This window comes from Protomyctophum parallelum, assembly GCF_964188405.1.
Source record: "Protomyctophum parallelum genome assembly, chromosome: 12".
NCBI classification, from domain to species: domain Eukaryota; kingdom Metazoa; phylum Chordata; class Actinopteri; order Myctophiformes; family Myctophidae; genus Protomyctophum; species Protomyctophum parallelum.
Genome location: NC_139712.1, coordinates 29,002,511 through 29,030,405, shown reverse-complemented (window position 1 = coordinate 29,030,405; position 27,895 = coordinate 29,002,511). Strand labels below are relative to the sequence as shown.

At 41.1% G+C, this 27,895-nt stretch overlaps 1 protein-coding gene across 1 annotated transcript; it reads left to right on the top strand.

Moving 5' to 3' along the window:
• vps41 (VPS41 subunit of HOPS complex) lies at nt 1-27,816 on the top strand. The gene is made up of 28 exons (XM_083777938.1): nt 1-181; nt 2,073-2,111; nt 5,490-5,597; nt 8,745-8,822; nt 11,284-11,358; nt 12,976-13,038; nt 13,745-13,810; nt 15,719-15,838; nt 16,352-16,498; nt 16,590-16,656; nt 17,150-17,247; nt 17,810-17,939; nt 19,031-19,146; nt 19,457-19,575; nt 20,108-20,189; nt 20,968-21,060; nt 21,167-21,294; nt 22,228-22,372; nt 22,870-22,911; nt 23,012-23,062; nt 23,921-24,058; nt 24,189-24,243; nt 24,750-24,890; nt 25,138-25,274; nt 25,545-25,644; nt 26,158-26,202; nt 26,310-26,386; nt 27,469-27,816. The coding sequence occupies exons 1-28, from the start codon at nt 158-160 to the stop codon at nt 27,553-27,555; spliced, it is 2,571 nt and encodes an 856-aa protein (XP_083634064.1). The 5' UTR covers nt 1-157; the 3' UTR covers nt 27,556-27,816.
• Nucleotides 27,817-27,895: the final 79 nt, after the last annotated feature.

The following is a 27,895-nucleotide window of genomic DNA, read 5'->3' as shown; positions in this document are numbered from 1 at the left end:
TTGCCCATGACAGTGGAGATCATGGATATATCGTCAACAATGCGCACTTTAACTGTGGTATATAATAACTATATGTAGTTACAGACGCACCTAGAGATGCCTACGACTGCTTATTAAGATATCCACACACATACACTCAAATAAACAATACTAAACAATGGCGGAAGTGGAAGATCTGCAGGTAAGCAAAAATGATGTTATGATGCTAAGGTTAGCTGTATCTGGGCGTATTTACTACACATATCAATCGGAATAATTATAATATTAGATGTATTAGAGTTCATAACAGCTTCTATTCACAATTTCGTTTAGGTACCCTCGCTGTCAATGTTGCATTTCTAAGGAAAGCGGATGCTCTTGGTATTTTGTTTTGTGTATGTTTACATGCCCCCTCACGTGACAATGTTATTTGTTAGCCCTCCAAGCAGAACCCAATGGTACTGAAGTTTCTGACTTTTTGACCAGACCATTGGGTCCTGTTCCAGCAGTATCCTGCCACCTGGTACGCGGACATACATAAAACATAAACAACGTGGATAACGCCTGTCTGCGCTCTTTGACGACATTTTTTCGTGTGAGGGCTTCTGAATATGTACCCATACATGCCGCTGCGAATATCTCCTGTGGCGCGGAAGCCGTTAAGTATTTTTTGACCGGTCATTTATTTGACCGATTTGGTCGCTTTGATTCTTCTCTTCCTTCCTTGTTTATTGACACCTCATTGTACCGCCTATCTGGCTAGCTAGTGGCGCTATAGCTATGACAGAGCAGATCAGAGGCAGGGACGTAGCCGCACAAGCCAACCGCACACCGGGAGGCGGTACAATAAACGGTAAACAAACAAGAAGAAATAAAGCGACCAAATCGGTCAAACAAAGTAAAAATACTTAACGGCTTCCGCGCCACAGGAGATATTCGCAGCGGTTTGTATAGGTACTTGTAGTTCACAAATTCAGAATAACTTAAACTAAAAAAGGCCGTCAAACGCTGCAGATACGATCTTAGAGAGAATATTTATGTCCGCGTTCCAGAATTCCCATATGAAAATATAGTTATGAGCAGGGACCCTACATAAAACTCATCCAAATTTCAGAAAAGCTTTATAGAGGGTCCCGAAAGGGGCTAGTTATTTGTTAGCCCTGAAACATGACTGTCATGATGATTATCATGCGTCCTGTACCATGGCTAGTTATTTGTATTCATTTTTCCATGCATCCTTTTCGTAGTGTCCAAGTGTATTCGTTTTAAAACAGCACACCATATACACCTATAGTCTCATCTTTTTGTTTTTGAGGGGTGCTCCTATATAGCCCAAGATTTAGAGTTTTTTTTCGATTCTGACGAAATTCGTCATCGAAAAGAACTCAAGAGTCTAAATCTTGGGCTAGGGTGCTCCTATGTCCAGCTTTGAGGGTTTGTGTAAACGCAGACATTGCCCTATTAAACACAAACATTGAATTCCATTGACAATGAATGCCTTTGAATGGCCAGTTCTGAGTGTTTGTCCTAACACAAACATTGAATGTCATTGACAATGAATGGCCAGTTTTGAGTGTTTGTGCAAACACAAACATTGAATGTCATTGACAAAGAATGGCCAGTTTTGAGTGTTTGTGCAAACACTAGCCCTGGTCCAGTGCTCACTGAGAGAGACTCGCTGTAAGCACTGGACCAGGGCTATGCAAACACAAACATTGAATGTCATTGACAATGAATGGCCAGTTTTGAGTGTTTGTTTGTGCAAACACGAACATTGAAATCCATTGACAATGAATGGCCAGTTTTGAGTGTTTGTATAAACACAAACATTGCATAAACTGTTTAATTTGTTTACGGTAAACACAATACCTCATTATCATTCATGATAATGAGGTATATGATGAAGGTGAGGACGCAAATTCGGTAAACACAAACATTGAAGATGAAGGTGAGGATGCAAATTCTCAGTGGCCGGAATGAAATGATGTATGATGATAATAGCGCCCCTCACTTTCACACGGGTGTAATTTCTGTACATCAATATACTTATACAGTATATAACACTATTGCTGCTTACTGTCTTCTTCATACAGAGCAGGAAATCCAGTGAAGAATTCACAGATGATTCTGAGGTAAGAAACGCCTCTGGTTTTCTCTTTGAAGAGTTTTCTTAACCGAAGCCCGCCAGAAACGAGGAACACGTAGGGTTAAATTAGTACCCTAGCCCGCCAAACCCGAGATTTTAAGATGTGCGCGCATCCACTTCCATTCTAAGCCCTGCATTCAAAGCTCTGTATCTCAGAAAGGACATTGAGGGGGCCGTTTCTGGTGAATACAAGGGTTTTGTACCAGACTGTGCAATATTTTCAACGGGCTGTAGCGGACACTCGCTCGGTCATGACACCACACACAGCAGTTTGTAACATCCGGTTACAAATATTTGGCTCTTCAAAGTAAGTGTTCCGCGCGATAAAACCTTTGGCAATACGCTATCAAGGGATTCATTAATGCTGGCGGGAATTGGTTATCTTACAAGGAAAGATGGGGGAAAAGCTTATATTCAGAGGAACTTCCAAATATATAACAGAAATAAAAGCATCTGTTCTAAATCCCAAGAGTTTTGAGGGAGGGACTGTAGCTAAAATCTAAAATGACAGTTTTCCTGGTTTTAATCCATCCACGGTAGGGCACATTTCTTTCTACGGTTTCTGAGACTCTTGTTGAGATTTTATTTTATTTATTTATTTATTTTGTAATAATGAAGTTATTCCCCAGAAGTACCAATAAATTGCATCAGCATTATAGTGATGTAGAAATGCATCAACAGCAACATATTGTCCATGTCAGGGTTGTCAAGCATGGATGATTTTGAATTGGAGCAGAGCTTGCTCAAAAAGGGCTGTAATACATATCCAACCTCTATTGACAACTGGTTGATCCCACAAGGATCTCTTTGTCAGGTGTTGAGAGTTGTGTCAGGCACTCATGAATTACAGATAGCTGGATCCTGGATCCATCAAGTATTATATGATTGAGCTCTAGCGTGTGTTACAGTACTCGTCCCGTGATTCTGGAAATCTCCTATAGGCTAAATAAATTATAGCATCGCACGTTTGGCAAGGTAGTAGGAACAGAGACTTGTCTTCTTACGAGTCAATGTGTTGAATGGAATGTCAGAGTTAAGACTATTGGACAGTTGTACTTGTCAAGAAGAACTAATCAGTTGTGAGGAGGAGGGGGGGGGGGGGTGTTCAGAGGGAACATCCCAGGCTAGTGTATAGAAAGAACTACTCATACATTTGTGTTTGTGTAAGTGCAAAGAATCCTCAGTAGCCTACTTTATCATCCCAAATACCCATGGGGAAACAAGCACTGAGGGATGACTTACATCAGTGTACAACAAACGGTGTAGGCACACTGGTGTGCTTTCAGACAAGTCCAGGACAGGTGTGCCTTGGAATTTTGTTTCAACTTACAACTACAGCTTATTATGTTGGCATAGCGAGTAGCGACTGCTGTAATGCAGCTTGTCTTGTGCTTTCTGCTGATTGTGTTCACTAGGTTGGCATTATTACTACTGAATAAAGGTAAAGGTAGTGTGGCTCAGTGTGTTTTGGGGCAAGCGTTCTTAGTTAGAAGTGTCTCGTTCAAGGACCCTTCTACACATAGACGAAGACTGGGAAGCAAACTGGTTCCAGGTGGTTCCCAGCTAAATTATGTAAAGTTGGTAGTCCTTGGTAACCAAATGGACCCTTAAAGATCTTTAACTCTTGAGAGTGTAAAATGAAACCTAATTGACCCATAAGGGTTGAATACTTGAATTATTGTTAAACATCTACATTACTTAATTTACAAGAAATTAGAGAATGTAAAATAATTGTTATTTTGATCAACATTTGCCTGTTCTGTTTTCTCCTACGGTATGGTACCACATCAATACAGTATGGAATTGTGGACAAAATCGTACCCAATGAAAACAAAACATTCTTTAATTTTGGATCTGCAAGGCTAAATCTCAACAAATGGTGGTCTTGTGGCTCAAATGCCAGACAAATAATCAGTGTTGATATGATAAATGTTGAAAACCACTGAATTAAGCTACCAAGCCAATGTTTAGAAGAAGGAACATGTTGGATAACGACTCGTCTTCCCTGGTTCCTGAAACTAAAGGAAACAAAGTTGACAATTTATCTTGTGTTAAATGTTATTTAGTGTTATTTTTTAATCTTGGTTTAGAATCTAAACCAAGATTTAGATTTAATATAGTTTTTCTGTGCACAGGAATTATTGCTCAGTCTGCAGCCAACATCAACATCAAAATATCTACTTGTCAAAATCAGGCACAACAAGGCAACTCTAAACAAAGCAAAGATAAACTTGCAGGAAATGGCAAAAGTTTTTAAATGGGTAGCTAGCTTCTCTATGGGGATAAAGTTTGCCTTTTTATTGTTTCGGTACACCTCTGAAAGCCATGACAAATGTCCTCGCGTCGGAAATCTCACAACCTGAATACACAGGAAATAGCCTAGATATACCATTGTTGAATGGGGTAGGATTGTTTTTGAAAATAATATTTTCTTCACGCTATTGCCCCCCCCCCCCACACACACACACACTTTCCACCCAGTATAGCACATAATGGCAGACAATGTTTTGAGTTGATGCATCCTCTGGGCGGCCACAGACTGTACAGCATTGGTTATAAACTGAATTATGAGAAATATTCAGGCTGTGACCGGCTGCAAATGTGAGCTTGCAATACAGCAGCATAGTAGAAATGCCCTGAGTTTGGTACATATGAGAAGACCAAATTGATGTTTCTCTCACTGGGGATGGATAGTCTTATAGGATTAATCATTTATTGTCCATATTTCTTTCTGCATGATGTTTCCTGACATGTCGTCGTACATGCAAAGACATCTAAATATGTGCATTTTGCTACAGAGTCACAAGTGATGCACAATGCACATTTGACAATACAGCAGTGGTTCTCAACCTTTTCAGGTCGGAGAACCGAGATGACTGGAGACGCCGATGGAGGGCTCGTCTGAGGACGACGTAGAGAGAGAGAGACCCCCCAAAATGATCATATTAGAACTGGGAAACCCCCCACCCTAACAAGCACTTGTAGGAGTTGGGGACCTGGGGGGTAACCCTAACCCAATGTAGGAGTTGAGGCATTCAATTTAGTTTTAGTCAGTTCTACAGATAAATATTGTGGAAAATAGCTACAAGATCAGCTATTTTTGCAATATTTGCCCCTCTCTTATGTTATTTGACAATTTGGCCGACCAGTGTTTGACTAGGTTTTACAGTATAGTGTGATGATTTGGTTCCATTTGTAAACTTGAAGGATTGAGAAGCAATGATCTTGGAATGTGTATATATATATATATATATATATATATATATATATTCCAAGATTAGTATCGTTGCAACTCTAATGAAAGTACTGATGGCATTGCTCCACCTACATATAGGTGCTGATTTAATGTTTCTTCTGTTGTAAGGAGGAGGACAGTGAGGAGGAGCCAAAGTTGAAATACGAGAGGCTGTCCAATGGGGTGACGGAGATTCTTCAGAAGGATGCAGCCAGCTGCATGACTGTCCATGACAAGGTAAAGGTCATAGCACTACAACTCCCACAAGGACCTTCTGCCTCAAACACACACCCGCGTTTCACATTGTAGTTTATTTACATGTTTTTGAGCGATGTCCCATTCAGAGTCAGTTTGCATCCATCCCGTTGGTTCAGATTCGAAAGGCAGGTCATTCTCTTTTCTCACCATCCCGCTGCCTGCGTCCCCCTGGGATAAAAGTACTGTTCTCCATTTCCCCTATAGCTGCCATCTTTTTTTCCTCTCCTGTCCTCTGCTTTTGAAGGGGGATTTGTTTTCAGGGGACAACTGTTATACCATCTTAATCACCATCGGGCATGGCAGACACTTTCCCTCATGATTTATTTATTTTGTATTTATTTGCATAGATATATATATTTAGACCCTGCACTGGCCACTGCTGTTGATTGGAGCATAATGGACCCTTCGCTAAACCCCACCCCAAAAACGATTGTCCAATGCTAGCTTAGCAACCGTTCCCAACTTCCCGGATTGAAAGGTAAAAACTCTAATAGGGGTTCCTTATTAAATCTATTCTGTTATGTCATATCTGCCCTGTGCAATGTTCCAATGTTCAATGACAGAAATGCAATGCAATCGTTAATCACAATGATTGTGAGTGACAATTAATCGCTAAGCTAAATTTGATCATCCTGACAGCCATACACACACGAGAGACATCGCTGTACTGAAATTCATTCAAGTTTTATTCATTCTCGAAATTACACTTGCGTAATTAAACTAACTTTCAGTTGATCTTGAGGTTGAAATTTCAGACGAGGTTTGGTGGGAAATATTTGAAAATACCAAAAAACTTTCTGTGTGTAATAGAGCTTGGTCGATTCAGCTAAGAACCATACACCGATTACAGATCTCACCTAGCCTTCGCCATAAAATGAATCCTACTCTATCTCCTCTCTGTCTTAAGTGTAAAACTGAAGAGGGAAATTATATTCACTGTATATGGTCATGTCATAAGATTAAACGATACTGGTTGGGTATCGTGCAGCAGTTGAATGAGATCTTTAATATAGAGTTTGAACTTGACCCTATGTGTTTGATTCTTGGGCTGCCTGATGACAAGATTGTTGACAAGTTCCATACACGTCTGTTTAATCTCTTAACTTATGCTGCTAGGAAAAATATTCTGTTGTCTTGGATTAATGAGAAACCACCAACAAAAAAAGACTGGCACAAAATAATCATGCAGTGCATGCCGTTGGAATTCCTAACCTGCATGCTACGCTCCACCACAGATACCTTCTATAAAATATGGGACCCATATTTGAGATTTGTTGGCCCTCAGTTAGCTACCACCTTGACCATAGGGTTCCTGGACAGAAGCGATGCCACTAACCTTGATTGATAAAGTTATTGATATTGTTATGTATGTATGTATGTATTTATGTATGTATGTATAATGCATATCTTTTATTTTCTCTGGAGTTAACCCATCTAAACTTTCAAGCACCAAACTGCAAATGTGTCCATATTTGTATATTGTTTTTGCACTTTTGTTTTTTATTGGTATAAGTGTATAATTGTGTCCTGTGTTCCACAACGCGCCTGAGTTGAGCTGTCTGTTTTTGTTTGTTTGTTTTTGTTTTTCCTGTCTTGTCTTTGTCATAAAATGTAAAAATCAATAAAAATATTATTGAAAAAAAAAAACTAACTTTCAGTGTCGTCGAGTAATACAATATCATATAGAAAAACATCACAATACATCAGAAGATCAGGAAAAGAAAAAGGTATACGTGAAATTAAATAGGTTTACAACTAAAAAGCTAAGACAAATTTCAGAACGATCTAAAAACAGTTACATATCGTGGGGTTCTGTTGATCTGACTATCTGTCTATCTGCCTTGAATGTCTGTCTCTGCATGTGTTCCTTCTGCCAGCACCCTGGATGGCCAACCCCATCCCACCCAACCCTACCCCAAACACCTGGGATAATTCTTGAACCCACCACCACCACACCAACCAGTCTCCACACATTGCCTTACGCCGCCTCATATTTTAAGTGCCTGAATCGGAATTTCATTTGAACAATTCCATTCTGATAAATCCCTTTTAAAAGTCGCTCCTTCTTGCAAGGTTGACCCCTTTATTTATTTATTTTTTCAGGTTATTTTATTTGGGGAAGATTGCAGCGGCTCTGTCTGACATGCTCAGCTGTGCCTGTAAATATAAGCATTTCATTATAGACTGCACTGAAGCATGCTGGCCTCGCCGCACATGCACATGCTGGCCCTGGAAGGGAGGGGGATTAGGGCTGGTGGGAGGACTGGGGGGGAAGAACACACACTTAATCTAATGCCAAAAGCTTTGCCGTTTCTATAATTTTTTGTCCCAGTGGACTCCCTGCACGCACGCACACACACACACACACACACACACACACACACACGCCTCTACTGAAGCACAAAACATGGAAACCAGTTGCTGCTCAGTAGAAATAATGGCCTTATGTTGCGGGCAGGGTAGGCCATTGGATTGCTGCTGCCAGCAGGGGAACAAGCCAGATGTACAGTGCATTTATTATGTTTAAGCATTTTAATTTGAGGAAAATACCATTTCACACTGTCTGCTTTAATAAATAGGGTTTTTCCACTCCCTGTAATTTCACAGTTTTTGCTTTCAAGCCTTCACTCTTTTCCACCTCCCACCAGCTACAAGGCACTTAACCCATTTTGGGCGGGAACCCCTTTTGGTGTTGTAAGCATTATGTTATACTTTAGCTATTTAAAAATAGCAGATCTACAAGCTCGTAGCGTGGCACTAGCTTGTAGGTCTGCTATTTGTGAAAAATCGTGAAAATGTGGTGCAAATCTTTGCATATAAATTCTTTCAGAGCGAACGTTTTTAACTCATATCTTTGCTTACATATATTTTTGCGGGTCCTTGACATGAAATGGTTTGAGATCGTCTGACATAGAAACATGAGGTTTCTCAGAAAACTGTCAGGATTTAGAAGGCATTTGTCGAATCGTCCTCTGGTCGAAATGGGTTAAAAAAAGAAGAATCTCTTCCCCTGCCACAGTCTTCCACAGCACCAAGACTTCTCTTAAATCTTGAATAGTTTTTTCTGGCATGTCCAGCTTTTTCTTTTTAACATACAACATAACTTTTCTTTCCTTCTTTTTTCAGTTTCTGGCCCTGGGCACTCATTTTGGAAAGGTCTTCCTACTGGACATCCAAGGAAACGTAACTCAGAAGTTTGAAATTGTAAGTACTAATAATATCAAGAACCATTTTTAAAGGGACACTTCACCATTTTTACAAAAGAAAATATGTTAACACCCCCAACGCCCATGGGTATTTAGGACCATTAAATCAGGGTGCCCAGCAATTTGCAGCTTCAGGGCTTATTTCAAGGTGGCACGGCACCATCTTGGAAGTAGCTAGATGTAGCCAAAACACCCCCAAGGGGATGGACAAAAACGGGAGCTATGATTACTTCTAACGCGACAAGCGACGGGACCACGATGGGCCGTCAAAAACATAATCTTTGGTTAGAATTGGAAGCATTGATTTAGAATCAAGAGTTATTCACGTTTTAAGACGTAACTTTTGATTAATCCTGGGCGTCGAGCATAACTATTTGATAGGATGGAGACCTCAGTTTATGCCGCTCAGGGTAATGATGTTTAGAAGATTTAGAACACTTTCCTGGGGTCTTTATGTGTGAAATGTGGTTTTAGATATTTTAGATGTTCGCAGTGTCCATGATGTCCACAAGGAGGAGCAGTGCACCAAAGCATTATGGGAATTGTAGTCTAGGAATGTTCTAAATCTTCTAAATGTCATTAACATATATGTTTTGGCAAAAAGGGTGAAGTGTCCCTTGTTTTGCAAGCAGCATCTTTCACAATATCGGTAGTCCCTATGGGCAGAAATTACATTGTGCTTTATAGAGGCCCTTTCAACATGCGATTCCAATTTGGGGTTCATTTGGACATTACACGTATGATATGCCAATTTGTTTTTGTGTGTATGTAAGAATTAGGCCCTACCCACTATTCCTTTTTCGCATCATGAGTTGAGTGAATGTTTGCATGCCTATTTTTTCCTAAAATAAACTCCATTTCATTCCATTTTGGAGATATTTTGACCGATAACCGATAGTATTAATTGGTGTTATGATAACCGATATTACCGATGTCGATATGATCTCATTATGTATTGAAAAATTATAATAATTTCTTGTCCATTCTGAAAATTACATGGGTATCTGCACTGCAGGCTTAGGCAAGTCAGATTTAACTTAAATACCTTTATATTTAATATTGTGAGCTTGTAGATCTATTCAAGCTGTTACTTTGGGCTTGTTTATCTGTAAAGACAGACCGATTAATCGGACCGATTGATTAATCGAACCGATGCAGATTAATCTAAAAACAACTAGAATCGGTCGATACCGATGTGTTTGCCCATTTAATCTCCCACTACTCTTGAGTTATGGGGGTCCTTGAAATTAAAAAAGTTTGAGGAGAACCAATAAGGTATGAGAAAGGCCAATGGAAAAGGGGGAATATCCGCACAAACACAATTTGTGGCCAAGACGGTCCACAGACGTCCTAGGAATTACTGCATGTAGTGCCCAGGACGTCTTGGTAACCCATCTGCACCCATCAACTGCAGAGACTATCAACTTGACTCCCTGAGTAGAGCGCACCTTCACCTATAACGGTATGTGAAAGGCCGACGTACTGCTTTGGGAAAGATGTTATAACTAGATAAAGTGCCAATCGGCACAGGTCTCCACCAGGATTCTTCCTCAGCCTAGTGTGAATATGCGTGCACAGTTTCATCGCAATCGGACGCTGCCGAGTTGTGGCCATTTGCTACTCCTGAAAACTGTAGGAGACAATCGTGGCCAATCAGGATGGAATATGACAAATCAAACAAACCTGTGTTGATCACATGACTATGGAGATCATGTGTACCGATTTGGATAAAATCTGAAGGAGTAATAATAGAAAATGTGTTTTACATATGTGGGCCTCCTGGTGGCGCTATAAAGAGCAGATGTGAAAAATTCCAGACAAAGGTTTTTCCTTGGCCTCTAGGGAGTTGGCATACAAAGTGATCCACAGATTCGTGCAGTTAGAGGTAAAAACACTTTTCGGCCAGTTATAGCGCCACCTTGAGGCTGAGTTGAAATTGTGGCATTTCGTCCTCGGCCTAGTGGGAATGTGGGTGCACAATTTCAAGGAAATCACGCGATGTGTTCATGATTTGCAGCATTTTGTTTGAAACTGAGCACTCCTGTGAACTTTGGAAGCCAATCTTAACCAATCAGGATGGAGTCTGAGAAATCTGAAAGACCGGTTTCGTTGAATGGCTGTAGAGAGACTGTGTACCAATTTGCGTGATGTTTGGACAAAATCTGTAGGTGTACTGTGCAAAAAGTTGTTTTGCACAAAGCGGCCTCCTGGTGGCGCTATAACAGGCCGTTCTGGAAAGTTTGGGGCAGAGGTTCATCGTTGGCATCCAGGGAGTGTGTGTGCAAAATTTGGCATCGACCGGGTTAACGGTGGCCGAGATTAGCTACTAACGGACGGACGGACGGACACACACACACACACACACACACACACGGACGGACGGACGGAGTGCAAAACATACTCTCCCCACATGCCTTCGGCCTGGTGGAGACAATAACATGACTGTCTCTTCTCTGCAGAGTTCAGTGAAGATCAACCAGATCAGCCTAGATGAGAGTGGAGAGCATGTGGGCATCTGCTCCGAGGATGGAAAGGTGAGATTTTAGCTTTTTTTTTTACACTGGGGCGGGGGGGTGGGGGCCGGGGGGGCATTCAAACAAGTGGCTAAATATGTAATTTTCTTTCTTTTTTACAAAATGTTACGGTGTTTTCTTTATTATTATTTACTAGTACTACTAGACCCCAGGAAATTACATCTGGCCACAAAAGATCACGGGATCTATTGAATGTGAAGGGGGAGGTGACAAACGGACATATTGAGCCTACGACACATACGTAGTATGGCACTATGGCATCCCCCCTAGTAGTCAGTTGTTACTACAGTGGCCTAAAACCACAGTAGTTAAAAGACAAAAACAAAGTTGTCCTTTAGCGACATGGCCCTCACACCTACGCCCCCCCCAAAGAAATCTATATACAATAGTTACAGTATAACCCAAACTCCTGCCATTGGAATAGCTGATCCTATAAATGGCCATTTTAGTACCGTAAAAATCAAACGTGGTGTGGTTGTGGATCTGCTACTTTTGATGCTTTTGTGAATTTGTGTAACTGACACTGTAGTACAAAAAAGTTTAAATGTGGAGATAGGAGGTTTCTGCCCGACATCAATGATATACTGTAATGCCCCCTCTTCTAAATCTCCTGCATTATCAGCTTTCAGGGTTCCGGTGATTATGCTAATTATCCGAAAAGCTAGGGTTTTTGGTAGTATTCTCTTTTCTTGCAATGAATGAATGCACACACCCTACTCTCAGAAGATAAACCTGAACTTTTATCTTCTCCATAGCTACACATGAATCTGCATTTCCCCACCCCACCCCTCATGATGTCAAGATTTAAATATATATATAAAAAAACATCTCATGCCCATTTGTAGTGAAGGGGAAACGATTGCACTCTCATACACTAAGCTGTCAGTCAGCCATCAGCCATCATCAAGTCTATGGATACCCCCTCTAATGCTTTCCCACCTTGCTGTTATCTTGTCTCTGCTCATCATTACCACCATCCTTCGTGGATTTTTACAGTCAAGATATGCTCGCTGATATCACCCCCTCCCCTCTCTCCACCGGCACTCTAGCGGCAAAAAACAAGATCTTGTCGCAAGAGAAAGTGGAGCAGACAATTAAAATCGTTGCCACAGCAATTGTTTGTCCTCATCCAATTCAGCTGGCTGTTTAATCCTACGAAATCTAACATAATCCTTAATCGTCGATGCAGTTCAAAAAGAAGATCGCAGCAGAGCATGATATTATTTATCCTTTAAAAATAACATTTTCCCCCTTTGTGCACGTGTGTGTGTGCGTTGAGTGCGTGCAGCCGTGCACGCGCATGTGGGGGTCTCGCATACAAGAAAAGGTTGCAGTCACGCACTAGTTGGAACATTAGAGTTTGCCGTAGACCACTGAGGCAGCAGTTAAGACAAAGATTAGGGCCCTTGTTTCTAAGCCCTGGGGGGTTCAAAGAATCAACCTGTCCACTAATTGGTGACCTGGTGGAGAAGTACAGGGAGCCAATCAAAGCCTTTTTCCCCCACTGCAATTCCCCCTGTTGACCTCAAGACAGGTGCAGAGTCAGACACAGCAATTAAAGCAGAAATGTTGAGTATTCGTTTGCCCGTGCCATTGTTTCTTCTTTTTTTTGTCCAGGTGCAAGTGTTTGGGCTTTACACAAGAGAAGGTTTCCATGAGAACTTTGACTGTCCCATCAAAGTAAGTTAGTTTTTTCTCTTGTTTGTTTCTTAACCCATTAAGACCTGAGGCCGATTTTACAAATGCCATCTAAATCAGTAGTTCTCAAAGTTTTTCGTGCCAAGGACCCCCCCAAATTACATCAATCCTGAAGGTGTGATTCCTGAAGAAGATCCCAGTGATCGAAATGTTGAATCAATAAACCAGTGGAGCTGAGTTTTCTACCAGTGTTGCGGACTCTATTTCTTCCTCCTTTTGTCCAGCACCTGGGCTAGAGTGCTTGTGCATGAGTGTATGCTCTATTACCTTTGTCAAATTCTAATTATTACATTACTAATTCAAATTGTGTTAGGGTTGTCCTAAGTTCACCGTGGGTCTGTAGTTGGTCCCCTCCTTTTTCCCCCACTAGGCTAAATCTCTTGGCCGAAAATGGCCGATCTACAAGCACGGACACTTTGTGAGCTTATAGATCGGCTATTTTTGCCAAATGTTTGCCTATTATGACATGCCCGGAATATGGACGCAAGAGGACGTCCCACATTAACATACGTGGATGTACTCAAGAAAGACTCAGCAGCGCAAAGCACCAACGAGCTGGCCAGATGTATGGAGAACCGGGATGGCTGGAAGCGACGATGGAGGGCTCGTCTGAGGACGACATAGTCCTAGAGAGATGTTGATTCAAAAGTTACCATCCCAACTCTGATCACCATGCTTTTGTCTTCAGGTGGTGTCATTGCATCCTCAGTTCAGCAGATCGAACAACAAACAGTTTGTCACCGGAGGTAGCAAGGTAAGTTTGAAAGAGATTTGTCACTTTGAGCTAGGGTCTGGATCCAGAACCGGAGGAATTTGGGAGAAACCGGATCCAATATTGAGCAACCGGAATTGGTTCCATCACATTAAAATCTAGTTAGTTAGGGTTCCTCCTTTTTATATTGCTTGACGTATATTATATTATTGATCTTCTACTGCTGCTTCTTACTTCTTCTGACTTTGACTGGCACACTTCTTAGTCTGACTGAATGGTGATTCTGTGCCACACTTTATAGACTGACCGTTTCCGTGACAACAGGCTCGTATCACGATATCTATATAATATCGATTGCCCAGCCACAATTACAATGCTTTTTACAATGATGAAACGGGATGAAATGGAACTCAAGCTGAACTCAAGTGCTGTTTGCTTCAACAGTATTTGAAAGGCAAGCACAGCAGATATGTCATTATCAGGCTGGTCTGTTGTAATTCTTAGCACATAATATCGTGACTCTTTTCAAGGTCGTTTCTGCCATACATGTGCCTTGTGTGTGTGTATACATTGTACAGTATATGAACACACAAATCAATATCTTCCCTTTTTGAAAGGTGTAATGATGCCAACATTTGTAGAAAACGACACATGCGCAGAATCAACATGAAAACAAAACACGTTTATTCTGCACAAGGTATATCGATGTGTCTACCCCCCTAGTTGTGATGAAAACCACCCACTAGTGTTACTTTAACATTTTCTTTCAATTGGCACTGATTTCTGTTCTCTTTCGGAGAGCAGTTGAAGGCCTTCACAAGGTGCCTGTGATGGAAATCAATAAGCCCGCAACAGGAGCCACATCCTGTCAAAGGCAATTGAATTCTGTCTCTGCCGTTCCATTGTCATATCATGTACCATGTGGAGAAAAATGTTAAGCACACAAAGCCTAATTCATGCTTCAGCGCGCAGCTTATTTTTTTTGCTTGCTGAAAATAACTGATTTTCCGAGCTAACAACGCAACGCCCTCCTTCCACCCCTTTGGTAATAGCAGCCGGTCACTACACAACCGAGAAAGTACTTCTTTCAACACTGGCTGAATGTCTGACTGAGCTGGTGTTGATGTTGCAACTGTGGTCACGCCCTGACACGTATCATTAGGGCTAAAACATTCTAAACTGGAAGTACATTAATAAACACAGTTGCTTGTACATAAGTACAGTGCTTGAGTAAATGTACATAGTTACTTTTCACCACTATCAATTCATGATAGATTAATGCTCAAATCCCTTCTTATGATATTTGAAATAGCCTAGCTGTGCTGTTGAGTGTCTTTAGTACAATAAATGTATTGTAAATATAAGAAGCTGTGATCATTATTAGTTATTACTATTAGATATAAATAATGTAAGAAATGAATAGTACTTGGGTTGAATTCATTTTGAATTTGAAAATGTTAAAAACGGCGTCATTACATATTTGCTTACTGTGAATGAACTTAATGTGACGTGAAATATACTATTTAGATGTATATTTCTGTTTTATCTAGACTTATTGTGTAGAGATTCACAATTAAGAAACTCATCCATTCACTACTACAGTGAGTACATACTCATACTCCTATGCTGTCCTCCACTGCCCTCTAGAGGTTAGACTGCACAACTGCAACCCCCAGGCTCAGACCATTATTTGCTGTTATTGAGAGGCATTTAGAAAAGGCATTTTCTGTGCTACAGTGTTATTAGGATTTTTTTTTTTTTTCTATTTTTTTTTACCAACAAGGCACTACACTACAATGATTCAGTTCCAGTGCTGTTGCTCAGTTAATAATGACTATAATGACAGAGCAAAAAAATATCCCCTCATGGGGACATATTGGGGACTTTAAGATTGAATGAAATGATAAACAAATACAAAAATAAACTAATTCTCCCGAATCCCTCCTCAAGCTCCTCCTGTATGAAAGGAACTGGCTGAACCGCTGGAAGACGTCTGTTCTGCATGAGGGTGAGGGCGTCATCACCAACGTCCAGTGGAGAACCAACCTCATTGCCTGGGCCAACAATGTGGTAAGACCTATAATGTTTGTTAACAAACACACCCCCATAAAGTCTAGCAAGGTGCTTGTCTGTCTTTTGACCAATACTCCGTGGAACATTTGCCATGTTAGGTGTTCAGGTTTCTTAATTATTAGTCAGAAACTATTGAAATCACTATGTAACATTCCACTTTTACCCTGGATTTGAACCCAGTTTCCTGCGCAAGTGCAGATCGCAAGCCTGCCTGCTTGCTCAGGGGATAAATGTAATCTTAACCATCAAGTCAAAATCTGTGTCAGATCCCGTGTCTAGGTGAGACATGACGTTTGACACATGTAAATGTCTAAATAAAAAGCAGGTAGACAAACTACAACCATCTCAAGTGATATTAACATACATTTAGTGAGGCTTTAATCAGAGAAAGGTGTGTGTGACTGCCTCCTAATCATTTACATCATTACAGATGTGCAGGAGAGGTAAAGTTATCCGGCCTGGGTATGTTTCACACGATCCTAATGGCATGTTCATGTTGTGTTTTGCCAGGGGGTTAAAATCTATGACATCAGCACCAAACAACGGATAACCAATGTGTTGCGGGATAACATTGGCCTGAGACCTGACATGTACCCGTGCAGCCTGTGTTGGAAAGACAACGCCACACTCATCGTTGGCTGGGGCACTTCCATTAAGGTTAGCCTTGGATAGTTATTGTAATTAACCGGTAATTATGAACAATTTGTGATATGTTGGATATATTCTTTCCGTTCTTTCCCTTCCTCAGATATGTGCAGTAAAAGAACGAAATCCAACTGAAATGCGAGACCTACCCAGTCGCTATGTGGAAATAGGTGGGTATTGGAATGAATACGCCACTAATCAAAATGATTATTACTTTGTTTGTCAAGTATTGTGTTTTCAGTGACAAATTCCATGTGGCGTTACAAATGAGGTTACTTTCTGTATTGCTTTATTGTGATGCCATGCTGAAATAAAACATTTGGATTTCATAGAAGCCAGCATGACTTCTATGGAAGCTTGTTGTGTAGTAGGGATATTTCCGGTTATTATTTTAAGTCTCCCATAAAATCAGGGATATTTCATATAAAAGCAAAGGTTAAAGCCTCAATCTGTGATTTCTTCACCTGGTTGGCAGTATGTAGAACAGCAGGAACAAAAAACGTCATAATTGTACACGCTGCATTGTGCTAATTGTTTCACGTTGTTCACAAATCACACATTAGGACCTGGTCATACAAACATTTTTCAGTCGTGAGATTTTGTTTCACTCTAATATCCACATGTACTGTAGTGTTCTGAGTGACTCACTTCTCTCACAAACAGTGTCTGCATTCGAGACGGAGTTCTCCATCAGTGGCCTGGCACCCTTGGCAGATCAGCTGGTCACCCTGTACTTTGTGAAGGAAAACTCTGAACACATGGTAATAACGGTTTGCTTACACAATCCTACTGTTTGTGTACAGTGTGTTGCCAGTGGTGTTTACATATTTAGGTCAACCAAATGTCCTCACGAGGATAGCAAGATTAGGTAAATCCTTCAAAGTGGGGGATTTTTTGCTGACTGAAATGTGCCGTTTCAGGATGGAATTTGTGTAACAATTATATCTTCTCTGTCGGGTAGAAACCTCATATGTCTAAAATTGTTACGTTTCAGGATTCTAATATTTTGGTGCAGCCACTTCCTTAAGTGACTGTGTGTGGGTGTGTGGGTGGCTGGGTGCGTCTGAGCACGAAAACAGCATGGTTTTTCACCACCTGTGCACAACCTAACACACACACAAACACACATGAACATATTAACAGTATATATAGTGATTTCGGGTGTGCCAGTACAGTACAGTACAGTGAAAGGTACAGTAGAGGGACCCCCACATGGTAACTGTCATTTCTCAACCGTTTCGGAAGCGGGGCGGCTCGCCAGAATCGGGCCGGCACCCTGGGTGCGTTCCTGTGGGTCTGTAACTTTTGTTTGTATGTGACTAGGATGAGGAGTTCCGAGCCCGGCCTCGTCTCGACATCATCCAGCCTCTGCCAGAGGGATGTGAGGAGATCTCCTCAGATGCACTGACAGTCCGCAATTTCCAAGACAACGAGTGCAGGGACTACCGACTAGGTGAGACAATTACAGACGATCTTAATCCAGAGCGATTTACAGTAAACAAGGTAAACACGAGGTAATCGCTTACTGTAAGTCGATGCCACATCAAATGCATTGGCATACTAATCTAGGATCATAGGTAAACCAAGAACCAAGAATCAGTCTAAAAATATTTAAAAAAATATTATCTGAACATTGATATAGGATGCCAGTTCTACAAATTAATCTGTCATCTGTCTACTGTGCATAACATGCTATCTAAATTACATACCTTTTAAATTGCATTACCTTTGCATAAGCCTGCAAGGTGGTCAAGGTTAGGGCAAGTGCTAATAAGGGCTAAGGGTCTGAAGAAGTGAGTCTTCAGATTATCTTGGAAGATTGGGAGTGAGTCTGCAGTTCAAACTGCAATGAGGTTTGTTCAACAGTTTGGGAGTCTGAAGGGATAAGAGCCTAGGACGTGTGTAGCGTTTTCCCAGATGTTGTAGGGAAGATTCTAACAGCTTCCCTGTGTTGCCTGATCTGAGCGAGCCTGAGGAGCTGTAGGGTTGGATCAGGCTTTGGAGATATAGGAGTGCCATCAGTGTTTTTTACTCAGTAACACAATTTAGTCGTTAATCGCAATTACGCTATTTGTTTGACAATTAATTGTAAAATACCGTGATCATGAGTCTTCATGACAGCCTTAGGTGGGACTAGTATGTAAACCACCCTGAGGGAAATGTCATGCCACTCTCCACTGTGTGCTCTGATTTCATTACACTTTGATTAAATGCAATTGTCGTTAAGATCCAAAATGGAAGCACGCACATCTCAAAAAACGTTGACGGGTGCTGAACAAAAAATATATACATACAGAAAGAAGGTAGGATGTCCGCACACCGTTCTTAAGCTCCCAGTAGTATTTTATTAGGATTCAATGTTTCGACCCTAACGGGTCTACATCAGGAATGAATTACAACAGAGTAGGCCTGACGCAATAGGGTCGTAGACTCGAAATGTTGAATCCTAAAAAAAATACTAAGAACGGTGTGCGGACATCCTACCTTCTTTCTAAATGCAATTGTCACCTTCCAATTAGCCAATCAATTCTCCTGCATCAACAGAGCATTCCGAGGGTGAGTCCCTCTTCTACATCATCAGTCCCAAAGACATTGTAGTGGCTAAGGAGCGAGACCAAGATGACCACATTGACTGGCTGCTCGAAAAGAAGAAATATGAGGTTGGTATTGTTGTGTTGTACGTACAGTATGGTGTGGTCGGGTTGCATGAATGACTCAGTCTGTGGCCCTGCTTTGGAGCCATCTGATTTCATTATAAGGGATTGAATTGTTTATTACCCTGCATTGTGTGTGTGTGTGTGGTGTGTTGTGGAAGTTGAATGCGCGCGCGTGCATTTCACTTTTGGGTTGAACATTTACATAATCAGCCATATCTCAGGAATGACGAGACAGAAGAGATGTTGGTGTGATTTAGGCGTGTTTTTAAATTATTTCATTTTGTCTTTCTTGACTTGCTTGGCCTTTTGACAGGAGGCACTGATGGCTGCAGAGATCAGCTTTAAAAACATAAAACGACATGAAGTCCAGAAGATCGGGATCGCTTACATTAACCACTTAGTGGAGAAAGGAGACTATGACACTGCTGCACGGTAAAATTATAATAATAATAAATAATTAGGCGTCTGATATAAGCTAGTCAGTATAAACTATCATGAAGTCGGCCCATAAGTAGATTCAAGAGTTTTTTTTATTTCACCCTTTTTCACCCTTTTTTTTCCAATGACGCCCTGATTACAGTAAACATAGCGTTTTCTTTTACCAAAACAGATGACAAGATAATGGACATTTCAAAATTTCAAAGAGTGCAAATACAGACAGATCTCAGAGTATTCCTCGCAAGCTGTTTAAAGCAATCAAGTGAAATTTAGCTATCCAGTTTTACCCAGCTCAGAATTAACAGTGGGAATGTTTAAAACCTAAAAACCAAATCTTGTGAACAGAAGATGAGATGAAAGGTACAATAGTGGAAAACTTTCTTCTGATGCATCATTTTGAACTACTGTCGTCTTTGCAACGTAAACACTTGAGGCTAGTATACATTAAATTGTAAAGCTGGTACAGATTATGGTACTTCATCATAGTGTGAAAACTGCCCAAAACATTCTTATGTCTCCCATTCAGGAAGTGTCAGAAGGTTCTAGGCAAGAACATGGAACTATGGGAGAATGAAGTATACAGGTTCAAGACTATTGGTCAATTAAAGGTACGTATTGCATTGCAGGTCAGGTCTGCTTTGGTTCAACTTCAGTATTTAAACCAAACAAATACCTTGTCCATTTATTATGCTTTGTCAATGAAATTGATACATATTCTGATTAAGAAATGGTGATGCAATTATTATTTATTTTTTTACATTTGAAGGTATGCCTTTAATACTGATTCTGTTCACGTTACAGTTAGATGTACCAATACCATTTTTCCCTTTCCTGATACCGATTTCTGATACCTACAATATTGGTTGATACTGAGTACTGATCCGATACCCATGGGTAATTTAAAGGGGGTCCAGGGGGTGTTGGCGTGTTCCATTAGGGATGCTCCGATCCGTTTTTTTGGGACCGATCCCGATCGAAAAATATGATACATTTCAAACGCAGTAAAAGGAGAAAATAAGAAGTTTGAGAAGGAAAAAAAGATTAAAACTAATTACTATGGTAGGCCTACTCTAATTGTGGACTGAGAGTCATATGTGATCACAGGACTGGATGACTGGTTGTTTTTTAACCACTGTTTCGATTGTCCTTTAAAAGCTGTGAAAGTGGGGATCTCCCTCATAAAGCAGTTGTACGACAAACCGAAGCATTCAAAACTTTACTGTAAATGAAATGTCTTCATGTGATGAATTAAGTGGTATCGTATTGGCATAGACTGGCATACTCGCCAATACCGATACCAGCATTTTAGGAAGTATACAGCTTTTCCGATATTGATACTAGTATCAGAACAACTCTAGAGCATTCTGCCTCTCTGTCCTAATCTAGGCCATTAGTCAGTACCTGCCCAGAGGAGACCTGCGCCTCCGACCTGCCATCTATGAGATGATCCTGCATGAATTTCTCAAGACTGATTATGAGGTACAGTACAGTACACAATACTTCAGTATTAAGACGTTGGTTGATAAAATGTTTGATCAATGTCAAGTAATAATCTGCTCCTATTTTCTGTGCTCCTCTACTAAAGGGTTTTGCCATGTTGGTCCGGGAATGGCCCGGAGAGCTCTACAACAACCTGGCCATCGTTCAGTCCGTCACAGACCACCTCAAGAAAGACCCCACTAACAGCACCTTGCTCACCACATTGGCAGAATTGTGAGTTGATGCTGGAGTACTGTAGAGCCAACGTGCATTATCATGTGAATATTGAATGCTACAGACCCATTGAAACTGGGAAAGCATCACTGTCATTTTAGATTTTACCATTGGCTACTGCTAGATATAGCAGATATACAAGCTCACTGCGAGCTTGTACATCTGCTATTTTTTTATGTTTTTGAAAAATCTTGAAAGTGTGCAAACTAGAACTACTGATTTAGAAGGCCACTTCGGTGGTATTTGATTGAAGTGGCATTTATAGCTGAGCACCCACTGCCTACAGTAAACTAAGGGCAGCAACCAGAGGAAGCGCACCTGCCTTTCTTTCTTAACTGATTTAGAAGGCATTTGTACAATCAGCCTCAGGTCTTAATGGGTTAAGTAAACTGGGAGCGCTGCAGTAGCTCACCTAGTAGAGAGTACTATATCAAGGCTAATATGGCTAATCCTTGGCACGGCTGGCCTGGTTTCAAATCCAACCCGAGGCCTTCTGCTGCATGCCACCCCCCCTCCCTCTCTCACTCCCTCTCCCTCTCATGTATACAGCTTGGTGCTGTATACATGGCTTTAAAGTGGCCTACAATGATGGCTTACTTAAAGTCCCTAGATGGCATAGTGCCAGTCACCTGTTTGTAACGTGTGGAATCCATACATGTGAGTGAGGCTGTCGTATTAGTCTTAAGGCACTATGGATTCATGTCTCGCCTGGATGAGTCTCGGAACAGTATTATTGAGGATATAGTCATTCCTGGGAAGAGCTGTCTCCGGTACTCGTCCAGGCTGCGTAGACACTGGAGAGTCAGCCTCTATTTATGTTTTTTATGGTTTTTAGCTGTTTAACTTTCTTATTTTGTCTGTTTTTTGTATGTGTCTGGAATAAAGTTTGAATTGAATGAATTAGTTGATGTCGGATGCTCATGCCATTCCCAGGTACACATACGACCAGCGTTATGACAGAGCCTTAGAAATCTACCTGAGACTGAGGCATAAAGATGTCTACCAGCTCATCCACAAACACAACCTCTTCTCTTCAATAGAGGACAAGATTGTTCTCCTCATGGACTTTGACAAGGAGGTGATGGTCATATCAAAGGAGCAGTTCACCCAAAACATTACTTATTTTCTATGAAATTAAAGACCCAATGAAGTCTTGGATTCATTGATATTTACTTTACTTACTTTTTTGGTCGCATTCCTGAGTGTTCCTAATTTGACGACCGGCGAGAACATGCTAACTACGCCAAGCATCAAATTATTGGTTTTAGGAATGTGACAAAAACAATAAAATCTCCATGAATTCAAGGCTACATGGGGCGTGTAATTGATAGCAAATAAGTCATTTTTTGGGGTGGACTACTCCTTTAAATTTGTTTTTCCATTACCTTTCATTATCACTTCCAAGTTGCTTTTTACTGTATGTTAAGAGCCTGATAATTAAAATGCTGGTGTTGTACTCCTTGTCATCATGTGACGTGATAGCATTAAAAATACATGTTTTATATAACACATCTTACAAATGTTAACAGCATGTGTGAACTGAAAAATATATTGTCTCTCCTTTTATGTTTTCAGAAAGCTGTTGACATGCTCCTGGATAATGAAGACAAAATCTCGGTACGTTTGCTTGCCTGCAGCCCTCGATCTCTAGCTATCGATGCCACAACAATTCAATGTCCGCTAAAAATCCCATTTCTCCTCTGTTATGGCGATGCAGACGGACCGAGTGGTGGAAGAATTGGCAAACCGGCCTGAGCTTCTGCATGTGGTGAGTTGATGCGCTGTATATTCATGCATAAGAGAGCTCGACTTCTACAATTACAATTTAGGCGTTTAGCAGACGCTCTTAATCGAGAGCGATTTACAGTAAGCGAGGTAATGACATCAAATGCATAGAAATAGTCATCTAGGCTCATAAGTAGACTAAGAACCTAACATCTGTCTAACAGTAGAATATCTGTACAATTAAAGTAAATGTTATAGAATGCTATGTCTACATAATATGCTATCTAAATTACATATTTTAGACTTTGCATTCACCTGCAAAGTCGTCAAGGTTAGGGCACTTCTGGTGTCTAGGCCAGCGTTTCTCAAAGTAGGTTGCTGGGACACAGGTTCAGGTGTGCCGCAGAATACTTTGCAGTCAGACCCTCAATAAAATTGGGGCAGCGGTGGCCTAAAGGTTAGAGGAGCGCACATGTTGCCAGAAGGTTCCCGGTTCGATTCCCCAGACTGGCAGGAAAAGTCATGGTGGGGAAGTGAATGGTCATCACCCAACACCACTGAAGTGCCCTTGAGCAAGGCACTGAACCACCAACTGCTCAGTGCTCAGCTGCTCAGTGACCAACAGTATAAGACTGGTTGTACTGGTCAGCTCCCAGGTTTCTATGTTTGTCTGTGCGTTTCTATGTGCAGGGCGTTGCTGAAAATGAGCACTCGTTATCTCAGCTATACCCTGGGTAAAAAAAGAACGTATCAATTATTAATCGTTGTGTAAAAATGTATACTTGCGACAGCCCTACTGGTGTCGACACCTGTGTGATCCCTGTGTGAACCGATCATATCCCTCTCTACAGTACCTCCATAAACTGATCCCTGTGTGAACCGATCATATCCCTCTCTACAGTACCTCCATAAGCTCTTCAAGCGGGACCATCACAAAGGGCAGAAGTACCACGAGAGGCAGATTGGCCTGTACGCAGAGTACGATCGACCTAACCTTCTACCATTCCTGAGAGATAGTACCCACTGCCCACTCGAGAAGGTGAGACAACATAGCAGTCATAACCCACCATATAAGCTTTTTAGGCGCATGCTAAGATTATGCAAGGGGCTCATTCATTCAGTAGCAGGGTCTAACATTCTGCTGGTTGTCTTTGTCTTTTTTTTCTCAGGCTCTTGAGATTTGTCAGCAGAGGAACTTTGTGGAGGAGACCGTCTTCCTGCTCAGTAAGTGAGCTTATTAACTATGATTGATTACTTTATTAGTCAGAAATGTAATACAGAAGGAGGTTCAGTAAGACTAAGACATTAAGGCTACACTAAGGACACACAGGAAACGTCCTGGGGACTTGTTTCCATTGTGGTCCTGTACAATGGAATTGTATTTGGTTCATCAACATAGCATAACAACACAATAATGCATATCATCAACCAATATAAAACGATATATGTACAGGAGAAAAGGGGAAATGTCGGCAATGAATAGCACCTCCTTTCTATGGGAAAATGTTGTTTACCTCCACCGGAAGGTTTTTTTTTGTCAGGCCCGTTTTGAAAGAAACCAGTGATTCACATATTGTAATGGATGGTGTCAGGGCATTCCACATTTTGGTGGCAGAGCAGTAGAATGAGAATTTGTCCTCTAGTATTGTACTTAATATGTTTCCTTTCTACAACTGTTTGGAAGAAATGTGAAATGATTATTTTTATTTTTATTTCCTTACCTCTCCTAGGCAGAATGGGAAACTGCAGGCGAGCTCTGCAGATGATCATGGAGGAGCTAGAAGACGTGGACAAAGCCATAGAGTTCGCCAAGGAGCAGGATGATGCTGAGCTCTGGGAGGATCTCATATCCTACTCTATTGACAAGCCACGTATGTCACAGTCATCTATTGACAGAAGCAACTCCATTCTACCATTCCCATCTCTTTCTCTCGACTCACTCACTCACTCACTCACTCACACACACACACACACACACACACACACACACACACACACAGACTCACACACTCACACACTCACACACTCACACACTCACACACCCATACACTCACACACTCATACACTCACACACACAGAGACACATTCATGTAATATATTTCTTTCTTGCCTCCATAGCATTCATTACCGGCCTCCTCAACAACATCGGGACGCACGTGGATCCCATCTTGCTCATCCATCGCATCAAAGAGGGCATGGAGATCCCAAACCTCCGAGATTCACTTGTCAAGATCCTTCAAGACTACAATCTACAGGTCGGAAGACGATCTGTAATGCAAACATATGTGTCTTTGATTCGATAAATAAGTACTCGTGCAATCACAAAACCCCTGATTTTTTTCCACGTCTCGGCTATTTTCTTGTAACAAACAAAAATATAAATCGTTTTTTTGGGTGACATAACTGACATTGTTGTTTTACTAATTTAATGTAAGGAAATTAGATCACTGGATTGGCCTAAATTGCTGACCATGACATGGCATTTATTCCAACTGACTATGTTTTTTGTTTCCTTGTATCTTAAGATTCTGCTGAGAGAAGGATGTAAGAAGATTTTAGTGGCTGACTCTCTCTCCCTGCTCCAGAAGATGCATAGAACACAGATGAGAGGAGTCAGGGTAGACGGTAGGTGTATTGTTATTATTTATGATTATTTATTGTCCCTGCCAGGCCGTGTGTCCATGTGTTTGTCTGTGGGCAGCTAATCTCCGGCACCGTTGGACCAATCGCCTGTGAGTCCAAGGACGAAGCTCTCCCCCAGATGTTTCTGTTATAGCACCACCAAGAGGCCAATTTGTTTTTATATTCATTATCTGCAGAGTAATCCAATGCATCCATCATGCCATAAATATTATTATGATCCAGGCACCTTGGCCGGTAGCCCGAGTCTAGCAGTGTGCCGCGGGTTCGACTCCCGATCCCGACGGCCTTTACTGCATGCATGTCACTCCCCCATCTCTCTCCCCCATTTCCTGTCAGCCTACTGTCTGTCCCTCTATAAAGAAAATATAAAATAAAGGAGAAAGCCGCAAAAAAAGAACTGCAGAGTGCAGACTCACTCCCAATTTTCTGCCGTAATCTGTTGTAAACATTCAATTGTAAATTGAATGTGTAATGCCGTTTTTCTTTGCGTTTCAGAGGAGAACATATGTGAATCGTGTCACGCTACAATATTACCATCAGGTGGGTCGTCTGAATTATTTTCCAGTTATTCTGTACTGTACACTGCGCTGTCTTTGTTATCCATTAATTTGCCTCATGCATTCATGCTTTTTACTCTTGTGTTTTAGACATGGCTAAACCCTTTAGTGTGATGGTATTTCACTGCAGACACATGTTTCACAAAGACTGTTTACCATCTTCAGCAGTAAGTACCCGTGTTATACAGTAATTGCTTTGTCCCCAATAGCTTTCTAACTCTACCCATCCTTAGCTGTGACATTCACGATGCACCGTTGTTCTTGTTTGATGTTGGTTTTATTTTATAATATATTTTTGCAGTCTCTCCTACTACAGTCGCTACTAATCCAGAGAACTCCAAAGCATTGGTTATCAAAATGTGTCAATATAGCGTCACAATCTTTTAAACCACTTTAATCATATTTTATACTTTGGCTATTCAAAAATAGCACATATACAAGCTCATAGTGCGTCACTTTGTGCCATGCTATGAGCTTGTATGTATGAGCTTGAAAAATCTTCTCTTCTGGGCGTCCCTGGCACAAAACCTTTTCAGAACCTTTTCAGCCAAATATATATACATTTTGGGGTCCGAGGACCACTGCTCTAGAGCAAGGTTTCCCAAACTATGGGTTGGGACTAACCTTGCTTCACCGGATTTTAAATAAATAATTAGCGTGTGACTGCGCACGTCTGTAGGAACCGATAATTGGAACCGAAATTGAATTATTGGAATGGGTACCCGGTACCCATGCATGTTCGGTTCGGTACCTGCTTGGTCCCGAGGTCTGGGACCCACCACTAGTCTGGACCTGATTAGCTTAATGTGCAACATTGTTTTCTCACTCAATAGTAAACCAACAAACAGTATACGTGTATACAGGGTATCTGCACATTTCTAAAGTGATATTTTAATGACTTTTAAGAAAATTTAAATACCAAATTGTGAAACATTATGTAAGAAAGAGGCAAACATTTTGGATAAAGCTCACAACAAGCTTGTAGATCTGCTGTTTTCACAATATTTATATAATCCCTAAATGTAATGCCTACAATTCCAAGTGCTTGTCAGAGTGGGGGGAGTTCAATTATGATTATTTTGGTGGTCCCTAGTACTCCCCAGTTCAAAATATGATTATTTTGGGCGGTTCCCAGTTCAAATATGATTATTTTGGGTGTCACAGCCTGAACGGTTTGGGAACCAGTGCTCTAAAGGTAAAATTGTGTTGTGAGATTGTTGTCACAGCCTCAGTGTGTTTGCCCTCTCAGATTCCTGGCGTGCAGTTCTGTAACATCTGCAGTGCAAAGAAGAGGAGAGGGCCTGGAAGTGGCATCCTAGAGATGAAAAATAACTAACGCACCTCATTGTCATTGTCGCTTTAACTGATAAACTTTTACCTGAATTATATCACGTTCCCTACGTCTGTGTACAGCTGCAAAATGCATAACATGTATGTATATTGTAACGGTGTTTACCAATATCTGACTGTTCCGCACAATGAAATGTATGCCTTTTCTCATTGCCAGTAGTTTAGCTTGGTGATTAGAATTTAATCACATTTAATGTCTGCAGGTCGAAAAATAAAATGCTGTCAAATAAAACCCGTTTTTATCTCAGCTTTGTTTGTTTTTTTATATTATCTGCAGACTGAAATCCAATGCATCATGCCATAAATATCATGCCTGTGACTTTCCA